At 31.2% G+C, this 20073-nt stretch overlaps 1 protein-coding gene across 1 annotated transcript in view; it reads left to right on the forward strand.

Annotated features, from left to right (window-relative positions):
• The window catches only part of Ero1L (endoplasmic reticulum oxidoreductin-1-like protein), a 99599-nt gene that overhangs the window by 45795 nt on the left and 33731 nt on the right, over positions 1–20073 (forward strand). Inside the window, exons 8-11 of the mRNA XM_035357313.2 lie at positions 4433–4479; positions 6105–6197; positions 17562–17808; positions 17886–17955. Of these exons, the coding sequence (XP_035213204.1) occupies positions 4433–4479; positions 6105–6197; positions 17562–17808; positions 17886–17955 (457 nt within the window). The remainder of the gene's footprint in view (positions 1–4432; positions 4480–6104; positions 6198–17561; positions 17809–17885; positions 17956–20073) is intronic.

Below are 20073 nucleotides of genomic sequence, written 5' to 3' on the forward strand. Positions count from 1 at the left end.
TTATGTATTTTTGCTTTACCACCAAGTGAGAACTGAATAAATTGAATGTGAAATATATCTCTAATGAAATTCAACAAAATAAGGTTAAATGAAATACAGCCAAAAAAAGTGTGTAATTTTAAAAACTATACAAGGACGTCATGTGGTGTACACATCATATTTTTGTTTTTCTGTTTGTTAATCTACATCATCTTTTCAAATGTTCCACAGGAAGGTGATCTAGCAATCTTGTAGATTAAAAAATATCATCATACCTTGCAATAAAATTTTGGGGAAATAAAATGCTTCATGGCAACCTGGTTTCAGCAGCACGGGAGGATGAATTGCATGATTAGGTTATAAATACTAAATATCATTTGTAGTAATGTGCAAAATTTTTAATTCGGGCATTTATTTCGTTATTTATCAGGTTAGCTCGATGCAGAAAAAAATGTTTGTTTCCTGCATGGAGCCAACCTGACAGCACATACAAGGGCACAACAACAGAATTGTAACATGAATATCAATGTCCTTATGTATTTGGTAAAAATTTACTGAACTTTGCATGTTTAATCAGCAGTATTTTTTTAGTCCTATTGTTTTCATTTTGTGATTTTGTGGCAAATCACTTGGAATGTCCATTTCACTTTTTAAACTGTTGCCACCAAGTATTATCGCCCTGTATTATATTTGAAGAAATTAAATAATGAAGAATCTGCGTAAATGTATATATGTTTCTTGCATTGTGATGAAACATTGGTACTTAGAGCCATCAAATTTTCAGTGACGTAATCCTGTGAGTATGGGCATTTGGTAGCCGAAATTTGGAATTTGTTTTATAATCAATTTCATATTTTGTAAAACTTTAATGAATTTTTGATTAACAAACTCAAGGATTTCAAAGCGAGCAATGGCAACGTCGTACAGAAAAACCTTTCTATCTCCAGCGCGTGAGACTGTATATTGGAAATTCTAAAGATGTGCTCAGTTTAAAATTATTTTGCGATATTGCTCTTGAACTGAATTTCATGGTTTAAGTATGAAGAACATGATATTTAATAAATAAAGGTAACACACAAATTGTGAAAAAAAATGCCCCTTTGTACATAATTTAAAATCTGAAGCGTTTCAGATTTTTCTTTTTACCTTATGTACTTTTTTTTTTTTTTTTTTTTTTTTTTTTTTTTTTGGCTAGGTATATGATAAAACTGTTGTTTAATTCTGAGACAAAAAATCTTCATTTTCTCTATTCACTATGTTACAAAGCAAAATGCTAAGTATTCTGGCAGTTCATTTTATAAACATTGATCAATTCGCAATATCAAAAGCTGAATTATTATTTAAAATTCAATCAGAACAATAAATTCTTTTATAAATATTTTGTGTAATGATTAATTATTACTTAAAAAGGCAGCAAATCTAAATTTTGATCATTTAATAAAAACATCTTATTTGAAGTTTTTGCTTTAAGTCAAGACTTAAGTCAAGACTAACAGTACTGAAGCATGATTAAAGATAAAAAAAAGAGAAAAAGAGCATGATGTAACTTAGAATTGCAACTAAATTTGTTTCGCTTTAGAATTCAGTCTATGATATTTCATCCAATTTTTATTTATAGCACAAACAATACGAGACAAAAAAAAAAAAAAATACACCCAGTTATTTATAGTTTGCATTTACGAAAATTTACCATTCAACATTTCAACATTCTTCACAGTTTCCATGGCAATAAAAGCAACTCAGAAGGAAGTCAGACACATAGCACCATCTGGTTCCTGTAATTATAGTTTCTACAGATCAAATTATGAAGTTCAATTTTTGCAGTATGAAGGGGAATACAGTCAAAAGTCGTTAATCCTGACTCGTCGGGACTTCGGCGATTCCAGATTATCGTTTTTTCTGGCTTATAGATCATCAGTTTGAATCTGGTAAGATGGCATACAGAAATTATAAAATTAAAAATATGGAAAGAAAAAGCTTAATATTTATTTGTTTACTTTATTAAACATTTCTTTCAATGTAAGTTGTTTAAGTTGCTTTGTTTCACGTGATAATACTTTCTCTTTAATTCTATTAAACAGACATAATTTCTTGTTTAGTTACAAAGTTCCACTATTCAAGTCCTATAATTGCTGTGTCGAGAATACCGACTAATTTGTCAATCAAAATTTTTTCGTTTTCAATAACCTCTGTGTCACTTTCTTCACTATCGGAAGCGAATTATAATGACTAGGAATTTGATTTAAATCATATCAAAGACGGAGTACATCGAGATGAAATACTACATTTAGTAAGGAATTATAAGCCAAATAAAATAAAAACATCTGCCCTGAAGATAAGGATAGTGCTGACAGATCAACTTCCAATTCACTGCGTGCAGCGTCATCCCCCCCCCCCCGCAGAGCAGCGTGAAATTGATAAACATATTTCGGAATGATTAGATAATCAAAGGATATGCCTTTATCCATTTTTTGCAGCAATTCCACTTTCGGTTTAATGGACTTCGAAAGATACTTTTGCTTTGTAGATCCTTTACATATTAGTAAATATATATCGGAAATTCTATTTGACATTATCGAAAGTTCAAGCTTACTTTTATAAAATTGCTCTAACAGTCTGCAAAAAATAAGCTAGATCCAATTCGAAGATTAAGGAACAACACAATCTGCAACATTAACTGAATTAGATAATTTTAGTTTAGCTTATACCGTCCGTTATACATTAAACGTGCATGCGTAAACATATTATGTGCATGCGCACACGCATATTCGCAGCCGTAAAGGTCTTACGTGCACCCGTAAACGGCTATGCGCATGCGTCACGTATGCGAAGGAAGTTAGCTTTGAGGTCCGGATTATGGGTGTCCGAATTAACGACTTTTGACTGTATACGGATTGTTCTGGAGATAAATTTGAGCTCATTTTTGATTAAAAGAGGTATACATGATAACAAAGAAAACACACAAAAAGTCACTCAAAATGGGCAAGTAATATATAAATAAAATGTTATTAGAAATCTATTCGAAACGATAAAACTGATTTTTTTTTTCTGGTAGAGCTGTTGCATGTTAATTTGATTTCTTTTTTCATTATTTGGAAGAATCTGAGGCACTGTTATGTGTGGCTATATCTTCAGTATCAGATTTGAGACTTAAGTAACTAAATAAGGACCTTTATAATGATATTTTTAACAAACATAAACTAAATATGCATGTTGAACATATGATGGACGAAAACATCTTGTTGGTCTTTAGGGACATGAAAATTTGGCTGTTGGCAAATCCTAATTGAACAGAATGCCGTGTGATAATTGCTGTCCACAGTCAGGGATAACTGAGTATTTTATAACTTTTTTAATAGAGGTAAAGTTGGATTGTTAAAATTTGCAGTTTCTTCATGTATGCCAAAATGGAATGAATCTGTTCCTATTTATTGTCAAATGAGACATGTATAGTGTTCCATTTTTTAATAAAAATTTAGGTATGAGGTATTCTTTCTCTAAGATCCCTTTTCTGTTCAGTTTCCTTTTCTTAATGCTATTCATATTTTATCATTTTTTATAACTGTAACTGTTAGAAATGATAAAACTGTAATCTTTGGCAGACATACATGCTTTCTACTCTATATACTGTTCTCAGCTTAGGTTTACTGCAAGTATAGTTACTGTAAGTAAGATTTGTATGTAAGATTTAGATGTGTAATGTGTCATCTAAACGAAATGTGCATAGTGAGTAAATTGCCTGTTATTAAATAAATTTTTAATCTGCATATTAGTGTGTTAAAAATTAGATCATTTCAGCGGTGTTTCAAATGCTGATCTAATTGTTAAATAATTAGTTTCACTCATAGTGAGATGAATAAAATTAAATATGAGCATTTGATAAGTTTTTTTTTTTAAAATCTAATTGTACATATTTTTTTGTGTAACCTAATGGAATTTATTGAAAGTTGGTCGTTTCCAAAATTTCATATACATATAAATCAGAGTTTGAAATTAGCAGTTTTATCATTCTTGTTATAGTTTTTGAAAGTGTTCATTATTGCAGTCGGGGGAATTTTATGATTCAAATCTTTATTGTATCCCTGTCTTTTAATTATCTAATATAGTTCAATTTATAACATACTATATATGTATTCCTGTAATTTTATGATTCAAATCTTTATTGTACCCCTGTCTTTTAATTATCTAATATAGTTCAATTTATAACATACTATATATGCGCTCCTGTAATTTTATGATTCAAATCTTTATTGTATCCCTGTCTTTTAATTATCTAATATAGTTCAATTTATAACATACTATATATGTGCTCCTGTAATTTTATGATTCCAATCTTTATTGTACCCCTGTCTTTTAATTATCTAATATAGTTCAATTTATAACATACTATATATGTGCTCCTGTAATTTCTGCCTTCTTTTTCATATATATATTTTGCAATGCTTACTTTTAGGTTTGGTTCAGGCTATGGGCCATATACTACATCAAAAAACTTGCACGGTAACTATAGATGTTTTTTCAATTATGAAAAATTCAAAATCATGATCTTTTTCTAAATATAATCTTTAAGATTCAGTTATTTATTATAAATATAAAGAATTATTGACTAAAAAGTATTAGTTTTTTGAATCAATGCTATTTTAAAAGTATGTTTACAACATTAAATTAATAATGTATTTGTTATCTGTAAATATGCTTATAATCACTAAAATTGTATTTAAACAAAACTTACTGAATTTTAAAGCATGTAAATATATGTGATTGGAAAAGTCATTTTGTATTTTTTAAATTGCCTTTTAGTCTTTAAAAATACCATTTTAGTATTCATCAATATTTCACCAAGTTTTAGGCAGTAAACAAAATTTACTGACATATTCTGGATTACGTTCTTGCTAGCAAAATGGCTAAATGGCTGTAGAATTTTGTGACCATATGTAGTATGAGTCAGAAGCTTCTGCTCTGTTGGGTTAGCTAGTGTATAGTGTGTTTTGCTGTCAATAATAAATATTCAGCTTATATTTTAGAATTATTTTGTCTGAAGACTCCAAAATATCTATATAATTTTCCAACAAAATGTGTTGCTTCCTATTTTGAACGATTATGGCTGAATGGCTAAAGTCACGATACAGTGATGGCCTGTTTCGGGTATTATTTCTGGCAGTTATATGTGTTAGCTGCTTGAAGTTCTTCATACTTTTCCTCATGCCTAACGTAAATATGGGCATATGTACACCGCATAAAAAAAAGGGGGGACAGTTGTATATCCCCCATTCTACTGGGCTGATTGACGAAATTCAAATGCATTTTTCATGTCTCAAAAGCGCGACTTAGCATGTATATTAGGTTTATATGTAGAATCATTCTACCATGGGTATTTTGGCACAAAATAGGACTTTTTCTGAAAAGACATGCTAATTTTTTTCCACATTTCGATTCTACGACTCAGATTATGACTAAATATTGAATTTTCTAAAATTTGGTGCAAAATTTATGGTGAAATTTAAAAATTTATCTTGGGGGCACATTTTTCAGTTGCGCCAAGAATAATTCACTTGAACTTCTTAATTTCCTTTTTTTTGAAAAATTGGTATGTTATTTCAGAAAAAGTCAGATTTTGTGTTAAAATCTTTTATTAGTACAATGCTATATGTAAATCTAATATATGTCCTAAGTCACACTTTCAAGACATGGAAAATGCAAGTTAAATTTTGATAATCAGTCCAGTAGAATGGGAGATATAGATTTGTTCCTTTTTGTTTGTGTGCAGTGTACGTTAAAAGAATCTTCTATAAATGCATATTTTATCTTAAATAGATAGCCCTAGTGTTTGGCTGTGGTTAACTAACCATGTTTTGAAAGCTATGAAAATTATTACTGGTATCTTCAAGATTAATGTAGGTCTGACACTGCTTCTTTTGTAATTATGATCTATTCAGTAATACTGTTTTCATTTTTGTTTGAATTATTCATTTTGAAATTACTCTAATCTGAAATATAGTAGTATATATGAATGCATTTTACCATTATTACATTTTTTAAAAGTTACAGTTTTATACAGTTGATATTTTAGTTTAGTATGAAAGTCTTTGTATTGTATAATTTTGTTACATGTGAAAATTTTACAGCAATGTGCCTGGAGAAAAGAGCTTTTTATCGAGCAATCTCTGGTCTTCATTCTAGTATAAGCATTCATTTATGTGCTCAGTATTATACAAAAGGTAATTTTTTTCTTTGGATTGCCAGTTTTTGTATAATTAGTGTTCTGATAATTGCTCCTAATATAAGTTAAGTTTCCTTGTACAAAGTGTAATAAATTACACTAAACTGCTGATTGCCCTTTCTAATTAATACCCAGATAATTTGGAAAACATGGCTGATCTAGAAATAGGTGTACTTTAAAAAAAGAGAGGTTTTGAAGAATGATATGCATTAAAGGAATGGTATATAGACTATTATTTTGAATATGGTTTAATTAAAAGTCCCATGGAGCCTCCATAATCCAAATAACTGGTTACCTGAACTTGTTAAAATTTGTGAAAGATTTCAGCAAATAATATATAAAAGTACAGTTTATGTGTTATGTGCTGGAATTTATTTATTATTTGCAGTAGAGCAAAATTCTTAGGAATCTTCTGATGTTATATGCCTATTTCTTGATATTTCTAGTACTTCTCATAATTACGGTTTCCTCATTTACCTATCTTAGACAAATTCTAATCTATGATTCTGAATTGACCTTTTTGTTCGATCTTCTTCAATCATAGGTCTTAATAGAGTAAAAAAAATCAATCTCAAGGGTATCTTACTCGTAATTATTATGCATAGTTATAAAAGAATTATACTTTTAATTTAAAGAGAATTTAATATTTAATTACATTCATGTCCATAAATTAAGGATAATTCGGAGTCACGCGGAAATCAAACTCTAAAATAAATATATCACCTGTAAAATCACTACACACATCTCCAAGAATCATATGCAAATTTCAGGAAGTAACCAGATGACACCAATGGTACGTCACAATGACGAGAGTGTAAGAGAGTGATATATAAGGAATACAGGCAAAGAAGTAAAATTGTTCGCAGGCACTTTATAAGCATTTCAGTGCAATAACCAAATAGTTATGACACAAAGGACGCATTTGGATGATTTTTTACGTGGTAGAATTATCGGCCGTCTGGAATGTGGGCGTACCCAACTGGAAGTATCAGACGAACTTGGAATTGCCCAGAGTGTCATCTCCAGCCTTTGGCAGCGATTCCAAGATGATGGTAATGTGAGTAGACGTTACAGCACAGGTCGCCCCTGTGCTACACCGAATGAGGACCTGTATTTGACAGCTACTGCCAAAAGAAACAGGCGGAGCACAGCCTCAGACTTGTCTCGTCAGCTCTCTTCAGCCACTGGTATGACAATTTCAAGGCAGACCGTGTACAGACGCTTAGGGCAGATTGGTCTATATGCTCGTAGACCTGTCAGATGTGTTTCACTTACTGCAACACACTGTCGCCTGCGGTTAGCCTGGAGTAGAGAGCATGCATTGTGGACACCGCAACAGTGGGATTGTGTGATGTTTTCCGTCGAGTCCAGGTTTAGCTTGCAGTCTGATTCTCATCGGACTTTCATATGGAGAGCTCCAGGTACTTGTTACCACCAAGAAAACATCATTGAACGACACCATTACGGTGGTGCAGGAGTGCTAATTTGGGGTGGAATTATTCTGGGTTCCAGAACTGACCTGCATGTTCAAATTGGAACCATGACAAGCCAAATCTATCGGGGCGTCATTTCTGGAACAACATGTACGTTTGTTTCAGGGTGCCACGGGTGCACAATTTGTGTTTATGGATGACAATGCCCGTCCTCACCGTGCAAACATCGTAAGCAAATGCCTTCAATCGGAGGATATCACCCGTATGGACTAGTCAGCATTCTCACTGGACTTGAATCCAGTAGAGCACGTGTGGGACATGCTTGGCCGATGAGTTGCAGCCCGTCAACCTACATGTCTACCGGAACTTCGGAGAGCATTGCTTTTTGAGTGGTGTAATATCCCCCAAGATCAGATCGATAATTTGATACTCAGCATGCCTAGGTGTTGTACGGACTGTATTGCATTGTCTGGGAGACATACAATGTATTAACAATCATACCAACCATGTAATATTGTTTTTTTTTTTTTGTAAATAGTTTATTTTTGTAATTTGTTTCAGGGAGAAAAAATCGCTAATTTTTTTAATAATACCAAACATATAGCATCTTTTTTTGCTCTTTCCTTTTTGTTTAATAAATAAGCTTTACAAATAAGTCAAATTTGTTTTTCTAACTCTTTCTTTGCCTGATTTTGCCTTATCCTTAATTTATGGACATGAGTGTATATAAGAATGGGCATTCACAATTGAATGTGTGAAAAACTATTTAATTAGATAAAAATGAATAAAAGAACAGCATTAATGCAAAGATGCCATCCAATAAAACAGCATCAGATGGTTTTTTATCTCTAACATTAATTATACTGTTTTATATACATACTTACATTTGTCCTATTATTAGGTGGACCAACCTTCATCAAAATTATATTGAATAATGAACCAATATGCAGTTCTTTTCTCATTGCTACGTTACATAATGCTCTCTTTCCAATGTAGTCGGAATAAAATCTCTTCTTGATTGTGTTGCTTCTTATCGTCTGTTTTCTGTATTTCCAATGCTCCTCACCTGCAAGTTCTTAAGTTCACACGACCCAGTACATAATAAAGCAATGTTGCTAAATCAACTACAGCATTTTAAACACTACTTAAACAGCATAAAATTTCAAATAACAATTAAGTAATGTTTAAACATTTAAAATCAAATTATAAAGTTAATTGCTAAATAAGAACCATGAATCAGTTATACTGAAATCAAAATTCACAATACTTATACTGCCTAACATTTAACAACAATCAATAAAGATAATCAATAAATAAAATATATGCAGCACAACAAAATCAAATTATTACACAGTTGGTCTTTACTAATGAGTATAAACTTCAAGGTTATACAGCAATTGTACTGGTCTGTTTGAACCTGACTATCTCTGCCAGGTTAAGTTTCTATTATTTTAACAATTGCCCACAAATTCCTAGGGAAATGATCATCATATATAAGGACAACATCATCAACTTTAAACTGATCAGACACTTAAGTAGGTGGACATAAATTCATAGAGCTTAAAGAAAGCAAGTAATACTTCTTCCAATGATTCAAAAGTTATTTAACAAGGTTTGTTGATGTTTATACCTTATGGTCAAGGAATGTCTAGACCCATTCAGGTCCTTTCTGGATACTCTTGTAACTGGAAGGGAAAGTGATCATTTACCAATTAATAAATGAGCAGGAGTTATAGATGAGGTCTCTAAAGTCTGATTCTAGATGTTTGTTATTGGCCTTGAATTAATTATAGCTTTGATTTCAACGAAAACTGTTTCTAGCTCATTCAGAAAGAGACAGAATACCCAACTGTTTTTCTTATCAACAAGTTTTGATCATTCTAAAATGCCTTTCCCAGAACTTTCCCCACCATGGTCCTTTTTAAACAATGTATTTGCATGTTACCATGTGAGGAAAACAAATTATGTACAGATGGCTATTGAACTCACTTCCAGATTTTTTGCAGCTCAAGATCAGCACAGTTGAATGTCTTGACATGGTCCGAGTATATGATTGAGCAGAATCTATGATAAGAAATATATCTGAAAAATGCAAGGATAAAGTTCTCCACACTCATAGAAGGAACAAGTTCTAACTGTATGCTCGAGTAGTAACATAAGTAAACAAGAGCAGATAATGTTTATCCTTGCTGTTCTTTGTGAAAAAGGGGCTAACATAATCAAGTCCTGTTAAAAAAAAAAAAAAAAAAAAAGGTTACTGCAGAACACTATCAGGTGGTAAAGGAACGATTTCTTGTGTACAATTCTTTTGGCAGGTACCTAATACCGTTTACATAAAAAACACTTATTTAACTTGAATTTAATGAATTCACATTCTTTTATGATCCAAAACTTTGGTCTAATTTGGGCTAACTGCAGCATAAAATAGTTTAGTATAAGACTCTTAAGATCACTAATTTACTATATTTATCTTTCTAAAATAACAGCCATGGATGTTTTTCACCGAAATCAAGATAAGAGAATTGAAGTCTGCCTTTTAAGTGCAGAAGATAGTGTGTATCCAGTTCTGGGTTAAGCGAATTAAGTGTAGATTTAAGTGTAATCTAGGAGCTTTCCACTTGAAAGGTTTAGAATCTCTTCCACAAAGTGTTTTTGTTGTGTAACTTTTACCAAATAGAGCTGAGCTCTCAAAATCTCAACAGAGCTTAGTGGATCTGTGAATTTCACTGACCTTCATTTACTATTGTTTGTACACCTCATAACATAAGCTGTTATCCAAGATACTTTTAACAGCCTACTGGATTGGGTTAAACATAGTAATGCTGAAGTTTCTACGAGAAGGTGTGTTTGCTCCTTTGCTTCATTCTGAATGTTCTCATTGTTTATATCTGTCTGTGGATTTAACTGGCCCAACACTTTCAGGTTGAGAGAGCCAGCTAGGTACTTGTAACCAAACAGAACTTTCTCACAAGGTTAAAGGCACATTTGCGTGAGCTAAAACATCAGCAGGATTTTTCTTCCCCCCCCCCGAACTGCAGTGAAATTGCTATTCAGTATCAGCGAGTGACTAAATATCAGAAACTCTGACGTAAAGAGCTTCCAGTTCGTGACAAATACCTTTATTCAGGAGATAGCTATTTAGCAATGACTCCAAAGAAATATTTGATGGTATAGTTCAGGAAACAAATTTGTTTAATACTTACGGAAATTTGACAGCTGCTAAAGCAGCCATCAATTCCAAACTAAGCATAGTCTTTAGTAAAGCTAATGAACCCTCTGCAGCGATTTTTTTTTCTCCCCCACAACTGTCAAAATATTTTCTTATAAGAGAAGTATCCTCGAGTACATTTAATTCAGCTTGGCAGCATATCCAATCCTTATTTATTCCTAATGGAAGAATATAATTCCAGTTCACACCTAATGTCCAAATTTTTTGTGGTATGATTTTCATTTTCATCAAAAAAGGTTGAAACACACCTCTGAAATCATAAGCTCTGGCCATCATCTGGAGAATAGTTTTTTTTTTTTTTTTTTTTTTTTTTTTTTTTTTGTGTGACCTCAGTGAAGTTGGATAATTTTTCTAAAAACTTACAATTTAGTTTGATTTTGTCTGTTTCAGGGCTCCATATAATATCCAAAAATTTTGACTCTTAATTCTTCATTATAATGCTTTTCAATCCACCAGGAATTAAGTTCCTTGGCATTTGACCTTAATTTTCTGAGATTCATCTCAACATCTTAACTGCATCTGAGGATAATTGACTTGCATTTTCAGCAGTGTCTGTACATAATACAGATCATCTACATACAACAAGGAATGTAACATTTTGTAACTTTCTGGATTTGTGCTTGTGTATTTTTTAATGTATAATTTTATCTTAGCTAAAATTGCTGTACTACAGCAAAATCTGAATGGAAGATGTTTAAAACTTAAAACATTAATATTCTTCCTCATTATCTCCAAACCAAAGAAATTTTAATAATCCCTATCCTTTTTACAAAATCCCTATCATTAAAAAGGCCTTAGCTTTATATCGGCTAAAAACAATTTTATATTTATGAAATTAAAAAATTTTATCCAAAAGCACTGGGACTAAACTATGTCCGATTTCTAGATTTTCATTTAAGGATTTTACGCCTGTAGCTGTAGGAAAGCTTATATTGCAAGGTGCATTGGTCAGAGCTCATAACAAAAGCTTCATTTGGTATTAATGTTGTAAACAATTCAACAACTTGTAGTTTGCTTGGGTTTTACAATTTCCCCTGTGGGCATAAAATATGATGATTCGGTTATTTCCTGCAAACTTTTCTCAACTATGCCCTCCTTCATTTGCTCTTCGATTACAGGTTTATACTGCTGATAAATCTCAGGATTTTTAATAAGGCTGTTTTTAGGAATTTCAAATGCCTTACTGCTACTCCAAAATTTTCTAACTGTTCTGCTTCATAAGCCAACATAGTATCTATTACCTTCAACCCGTATTCCTCTTTCAAATTTCTCGATCATTTCCCTCTCTTCATTAGAAATCATAGAGCCATGAGTAATGCCTATCAAATCTAAAGTACACAGCAATCTCACTGAATCACATACACAATAAAAAGTTTGAAAAGTTTTTTAAGAAACCAATCTGCTCTCTTGATCTTGAAGGCCAAGTGGGGCCCATCCAAACATAGTAGAAATCACATAAATTTCCTTCCCTAATTGAATCTTTTTCCTCCGTACCATTTTCCAGTATAATCAACACCTGTTGGAATTCCAACACTTCTTTTATCTAAACGAGCAATTTACGTCCATTCATTCATCACTTTCAGCGTTTATTTTGACAGCATGGTCATTTGTGCTGCCTTAATGGCATCAGTGATGAGACGGCTAGTTTTATTTTGTTCTTTTGCTTCGCATCTGAAATATAAAACTTGGCAATTTTGTATGTTTTAGGTATTGTGCATTTCATTCTGAAAAAATAAACAGACTGTGCTTCTTCTCCGGCAATTTTTAATTTCTTCACCGCACTAACATGAACAAAGCTTCATTCCACAATCAACACCTGTTGGAATTCCAACACTTCTTTTATCTAAACAAGCAATTTACGGTCCAGTCATTCATCACTTTCAGCGTTTATTTTGACAGCATGGTCATTTGTGCTGCCTTAATGGCATCAGTGATGAGACGGCTAGTTTTATTTTGTTCTTTTGCTTCGCATCTGAAATATAAAACTTGGCAATTTTGTATGTTTTAAGGTATTGTGCATTTCATTCTGAAAGAATAAACAGACTGTGCTTCTTCTCCAGCAATTTTTAATTTCTTCACCGCACTAACATGAACAAAGCTTCATTCCACAATCAAGAATTAAATTATTTAACTCTGATGTACTACCATTATGAGCTAACACTGAATATGCTGGCAATGAAGCATTTTTCTTATGTGAGTTATTATATGGAGCAGCAGAAAGTATGCGTTCTTTCAGGCAGTTTTGTATTTCATCTACAGAATTTTCTTACATGTTTTAACATAATTCCTGTACATTTTGAAGCCATTTGCATTTTTTTACAATTTGTATTATGCATACATAGTGACTTATGATGCGATTTAAATCCACATTTTAAACAGTTTTATTTTTTTAAGATACATGCATGATTATCAACAACATTAAAAATTGTAGCCATAGGTACATTTCTATGTAATTTTATATAATCAGGCGTGGCATGTCCGAAATGGGGAGGCAAGGTATTTTTTTCTCTTGCATCAATAAACTTGACACTTCATGACATTCAATTTCATATTTTATGAAATTCAACAAGTCTAATACATTAATTTCTTCATTTTTTCCCTTCAAATAAATTCCGGAATGAACTCGTCTAGAATACATTTAAAAAAAGTGATATTAATAGCTGACCAAATGAATTTTTTGTAACATCATGCACTTCCAAATTTCAAACTGTACTTGCAGTTTTATCATGTAATCTGCATAAAGCTTTAATATTATTTGAAATTTTCACTGGTTCTAGATTTAACAACTTGTTCATGAGTTGACTAATTGTTATTTATTTTTTCCCGGATCTTTAAAATTTTTTATATTCTCATCATAATTCTTTTTGTTTTATTCTGATAAAGATATTGTTATGGATTTGGCATTTATATAGCTAATGTTAGTAGAATTATAAATTAAATTGTTTTATTCTCTGTGCGGTGCAGCGTGTGACGAATATTAAGAAAAAGGTAAGCCATAAAATTAAAAATACAAGAGCACATGCATTTAACATTTAATAAATAAATATCTCTTTTAATTTATATTTAATTTGAATAAATGTTAATTAACTAGCCATAACCGTAATTCTATTCTTTTTGCTAGAACAATCTTGTGCGGCTGATTTAAAAAGCTATAAAATCCAGAGAAACAACATCTCAGCTGAGCTGTTTAGAAAACTGTTTTTGTTTACTGTAGCGAATTCACGATGTGACTGGATTAGCTTTTTCTATATTTCTTTGTTTTAAATTAAGGTCTGTTGAATGTTTGAGTAGTTTAAAAGATAACTACTGTGAGATATTGCAGTATTGTACGAATATCTGAGGAAATTTAAGCATCTTGTTTTATTTGTTGTGATAATAAATTTTATTCACTTTTGGACTTGAGCATTCAATTTATTACGAACCCATACACATGCAATAATATGTTACTTGTAGCACCTATGATCAGTATTTTTAGATGTGTGAATTGTTCTATCTTACTAAGACTTTGATTTCTCACTAATAGAACTTTCATAACTGTTCCAAAACTATGTGAATTTTTTTAAGGTCATCTGAATATTTTTCTGACGCTAGTTTTGAAAGTTTTACAGTATTTTGTACATTTTGCAATCTACCATGTTATATTCAGGATCTTAAATACTTATTTTATCCTCTTCTAACACTTAATTAATTCATTTAATAACTTGAAAACATTTTTCTTGATATTCCTCAGAACTATGTACATCCCTTTCAAAGAATCGGTATTAATTACAGAAGGAATTGTCTCATATAATTTTTTTCAAGCCACTTTTCCTTTCTAATAAAAACTTATGCCTTTCACATAATTCATCTGTTTCTTTTTTATCTTTGTTAAACTGTCTTCAACCTTCTTTAATAGTTTAGAAACAGTTGTCCTCAGTATGATCCTCTTCCATTTTAATCTATCCATCTAGTTCTGCCATATTTCGTGTTAATATCTAATTGTACCGAAGACTGCAAATTATCAAAATTCAAATCAAATGCTTTTAAAATTTTATATTACTAATGCTCTTATGGGCATGATCTGGACATGTCCATTTACATGAAGTTCACAATTTTTCTCTTTTTACAAATCAAAACAGTTCCCAACCGATACACCACATGAGAACAGCATTAGCACAAAGTGGCCCATCCAGTAAAGCACACCATTAGATGGTTCTTATCTCTAACATTTATTGTATTGTTTTATATACATACTTATATTTATCCAGGTTTTTTAGGTGGACTTATGTTCTTCACAAAAATTATCTTGCATAGTAAATTGACTCGCGGTTCCATTCTCTTTCCTGGATTGCATAATGTTTGCCTACCAGTACACAGTATGAACCCAAACTCTTCTTGTTTGCATTCATTCTACTGCAAAGCAACGCCATCTACTTTCTGTATTTTCAACAATGTGCATTTGCAGTTAATTATAATTTGTGAAAATTTATGTACACATGCAATCAAAATGGTTTTAGTTATGCAGCACATTTTCCCCATAGATTAATATCAAAGTAATTTTGATCTGATCCTGAACTTGGTTGAAAATATATGTTAAAAAAAATCTGACAGTATTAAAAACACCACTAATGTTGAAAATACTAAAAATTAATTTATTAGTTATCAGAACATTAACATATGCTGTGTGTGTAAGTAGTTTTGAAATTTGAATTAGGCTTAGTCTGAAAAATCTAAAGTCTTCCACCTTCAGTGAAACATTCAGCTGTATTTGCGCATCTGACCTTCTGTTTAGTTTTTAGATAATTTTCCAACCAAGTTTGTACTGTAATAATAAAAAAATGCATACATTTTTCAGTTTTTCTTAGAAAACGTTTGCTTTTACCTTGCTCTGAGGCATGTTGATATTCTTATCAAGAACACAAGCTGTGATATCAAGAAACTTGAATTCAGTTACTGACTTGTCACTTTCATACAAATTTATAATCAAGCAGCTTGTCTGTATATTTCATTATCTCATCTGTGCTTTTCCATCTCCTCCTTCATTTAGTTTTCATTGCTGTTAAACTGGTTTCACTTGAGTTACTGTATTCAGAATGTTTTGATTTGATGAATGTAATATCTTCATCATTCTTTTCTTTACAAAGCCGCTTTCTATGTCTCTTCCCTTACATTTTGGAAATCCTGAACATGGTAAATGATTAACAAAGTATGCATGCTATTATTTTTTCTTTGAAACCTTTCTCCTCTGATTTTTTCCTGATATGAATTAGGTTTGCTTCAGGCTGTAACAATAAAATACTGTGTATAAAAAATTATGAGTTTCTTCACAAAACTTACAACTTTATTTCCCAGCACATTTTTTCATCTTCTAGTCTTCAAGCATGGTTTTGGGGCAAAGCATGAGTGGTTTTCACATTGCATTCTGTGCACATAACAATGTATTTGGAATATAAATAAAAATATGAAAGTAGAGAAAGTTCAGTGTTTAATTAAATTTTGAGGAATACCACATAAAAACATGCATTACTAATCAGTTGAAAAGAAATTAATATGCAGTTCAAAAAGTACTTAACACAGCATATTAAAAAATAATATCTTAATAAAGACTAAGATTTTATAATCATTATGAAGATTATTTTAATTAAAAAAAATCACACATTTTGGTGCATCTTAACCTCTTTTATCTCTCCCTCCTGCATAATTTGTGAATTTCATTAAAATTTATTATGCTTATTTTTAAGCTTTTCATAAGTGATTTTGCTTCTTAAAATAAAACAATTTTTTGTTTCATATTTGGCTCTTGTATTTCCATTAAAAATCAGTAGTTTATTCACTTTTTTCATTGGTTCAGAAAAGTAATTTTGCATTCTCATTGTCAAAATCTTTCTAGAGATAATCATGATAATAAAACTAATAATCTCCAGTAATTGTAAAGATACTAAATTAAACTGCATTCCTCATTAATTTTTTTATCATTTTTTTTTTCGATAAAGTATGAAAATCTTAAAAATTGTTTGATGTTAAATATGTAACTTTATTCAATAAAAAAATTTGGCAAATATTTTACTGATTCTTTTAAAATCTTTAGCATTTTCTGAAGAAGGTATGAGAATACTTAAGTAATGAATTGAGTTTGTCTTTATAAATCAGCTAGTTTATAAATCAGTGTTTTAGATCACTTCTTTTACTGGTATGTTCATGAATTCCAGTTCTGTGTGATGTCTCCACCCAAATGTATACTGAATTTAAATGGGCACTTAGGACACTATCAGAATTCTAATATCTTAGGTCATCATGTTTCATTTCTATTTTTCTGTACAGATGTTGGTATGTCCACATCGCCCATTGCTTTTGATGTAAAAATCGTTGTCGGACTTCCAGTATTTCAAAAATGTTCTTGTTTCTGAATTTGTGAAGGAGGGTTTTATTTAAAATGTATGCCAAACTAAGGTTGCATTTTTGACATTTTAAAAGTTGCTAATTTTGTGTCCCTCATAAAAACTCAGTACTTTTTTAAATGCATATCCAATAAAGTATGCCTTTTTAATTTTGTTTATTTTCTTTTTTAATCAGTTTTATATTCATGAAATACTCTAATCATCTTACATGTATATTGACACCTAACTGTGTGAAATCATCATATAATTTTCTTTTATATCATAATTTATATTAACAGCTCTTTTGTCATCTTAGAACTCATTTTTTCTTTAATATTTTATAGCAAAAGATTGTTTTGGCAAAGGTGAATGGGGACCTAATGTTGAAGAATTCAAAAGGAGATTTGATCCAGCTTTCACAGATGGAGAAGGGCCTCATTGGCTCAAGAATTTATACTTTGTATACCTCTTAGAACTACGAGCTATTGAAAAAGCATCACCATATTTTGAAAATGAGCTTTTTTATACTGGTAGAGAAGAAAATGACCAAGAAGTCAGACTTGCAGTTAAAAATCTTTTAGAAATTGCAAAGTAATTTTGATTCTTAGTTGAATAGCATACTTTTTACCTTTTGATAATTTACTATAAACATCTTTTTCTCATTTTAGATCTTTCCCTGATCATTTTAATGAAAGTGTTATGTTTTCTGGAAATGATAAAGTTGCAAGAAAGTTAAAGGTAATTAATGTATTATATGTGCTTACAAGTTATTATTTTAAGTAGAATCAAATGAAATGTGGTATGTGTTAATTTTATAATAATGGGATCAAGCATATTTTTACCGTATAAAAATTAACTGAACTATCAAAATAATATATTTGGGAGAAAGGCCTGAGACTCCAAGTTAACTTAAATAATAATCTCTATGATAGTTTTACTATTGTCAAGGCAACTATATTAGTAGTTTGACTGAATTAGTTCTTTTAATAAAATTCTTAACTCTTTAATCAGTATTATAAATTTTTAACATATTTTGAGAAACAAATTGTTATAAAGGTATTTTGCCAAAAGGTATATAATAAAATATTTATTAAAATGTTTAATTTATTTAAAATTTTGTGTTTTGAATACACCTATGCCTATATTTTTTCAGTTCCTAAAGAGAGTTAGAATATTGGTATTTTTTCATAAAAGTTTTGTCATATCCTTTTTTGTGGGAAAGTATATATATGTGTGTGTATTATTCCCTCTTTTTTTATGAATGAATTTTTTTAGAGTAAAGCATGATTAAAAGATAATACAGTCAAAAGTCGTTAATTCGGGCACCCATAATCCGGACCTCAAAGCTAAAAACTTTCTGCGCATGCGCCGCGTTGACACATGCGCATAGGCGTTTACACGTGCACGTAAGACCTTTACGACTGCGCATATGCATGTGCACAAGTGCAGAATACGTTTACGCGAGCGCGTTTAATGTATAACGGACGGTATAAGCTAAAATTATCTAATTATCTATTTCAGTTAATGTTGATGATTGCGTTGTTCCTTAATCTTCGAACTGGATCCGGCTTATAACTTTTTTCAGACTGTAAGAGCAATTTTATAAAAGTAAACTTGAACTTTCGATTATGTCAAATAGAATTTCCGATGCTGGAGTGCCCAAAGGATCTACAAAACGAAAGTATGTTTTGATGCCCATCAAACAAAAAGTGGAATTGCTGCAAAAAAATGGATAAAGACATGAAGAAGGTGACAGAGAGGTTAGTGAAAACGAAAAAATTTCAATTGACAAGTTAGTCGGTATTCTCGGCACAGCAATTACGGGACTTGAACAGCGGAACTTTGTAACTGAACAAGAAATTATGTCTGTTTATAGAATTAAAGAGAAAGTATTATCACATAAAACGAAGCAACTTAAACAACTTACAGTGAAAGAAATGTTTAATAAAGTAATCAAATAAATATTAAGCTTTTTTTTTTTTTTTTTTTGTAAATTTTGATACCCTTTAGATCATAATTGTTCTTTATTTCATAAATTATGGTTTCATATTTTTAATTTTAGAATTTCTGCATGCCATCTTAAGAGATTTAAACTGATGATGTATAATCCGGAAAAATCGATAAACCGGAATCGCCGAAGTCCCGACGAGTCCGGATTAACGACTTTTCACTGTATCAATAAAAATAAAATTATCAGCAGAACTTGAATGGCAGATTTCAGTACTTTCTTTCCAACGACAATGAGGCAGCCGATCCACTCACTGGAGCAGTTAGCTTATTGGCCAGATTGCTCCGCTGACGGAATTAACTTGGTCTACATTACACACTTTGGTGCATGTTGTTCTCAAGATGAATGCAAATAAATGTGGTGCATGTAAATAGTGGTGCAAATAAATGCTGTTCGAGTCAATAGTGCAGTGATGGAAGAGTGTGTATTGCACTTTCAGTTACATATTTAAAGAGTTATGAATAGATGATTACAATAGGCATCTGCAATGTGAATAATAAATGAGCACGCTTCAATATAAGAGCAATTAACAGAGTGATTGATAAAACAGTAAAAAAAATACATAAAATAAGGCAAAACGCATAATTCAAGGTTCACAGTTCAAGGAAATAAGTATAAACAGAAAAGAACAGAAAAAGATAACTTAAGATAAAATAAATTAACTACAAGTACAGAACATATGAGAGCTGTGCTGGTAACGAGGATGGCAGCTGAAAATTACTTCAGCCTGTTTGAGATTTTACATGCAATATTAACGCAATCGAATATGCGTTTCAATGCATAGCGATTTTCTTAAATTGCTTTGGCCGATGCATGGATGTGGTCCGCTACTTGCTGCCTGAGATGAT

This window comes from Stegodyphus dumicola, chromosome 5 (genome assembly GCF_044657685.1).
Source record: "Stegodyphus dumicola isolate Sdum_Otavi_A_Nest chromosome 5, ASM4465768v1".
In the NCBI taxonomy this organism is placed as follows: domain Eukaryota; kingdom Metazoa; phylum Arthropoda; class Arachnida; order Araneae; family Eresidae; genus Stegodyphus; species Stegodyphus dumicola.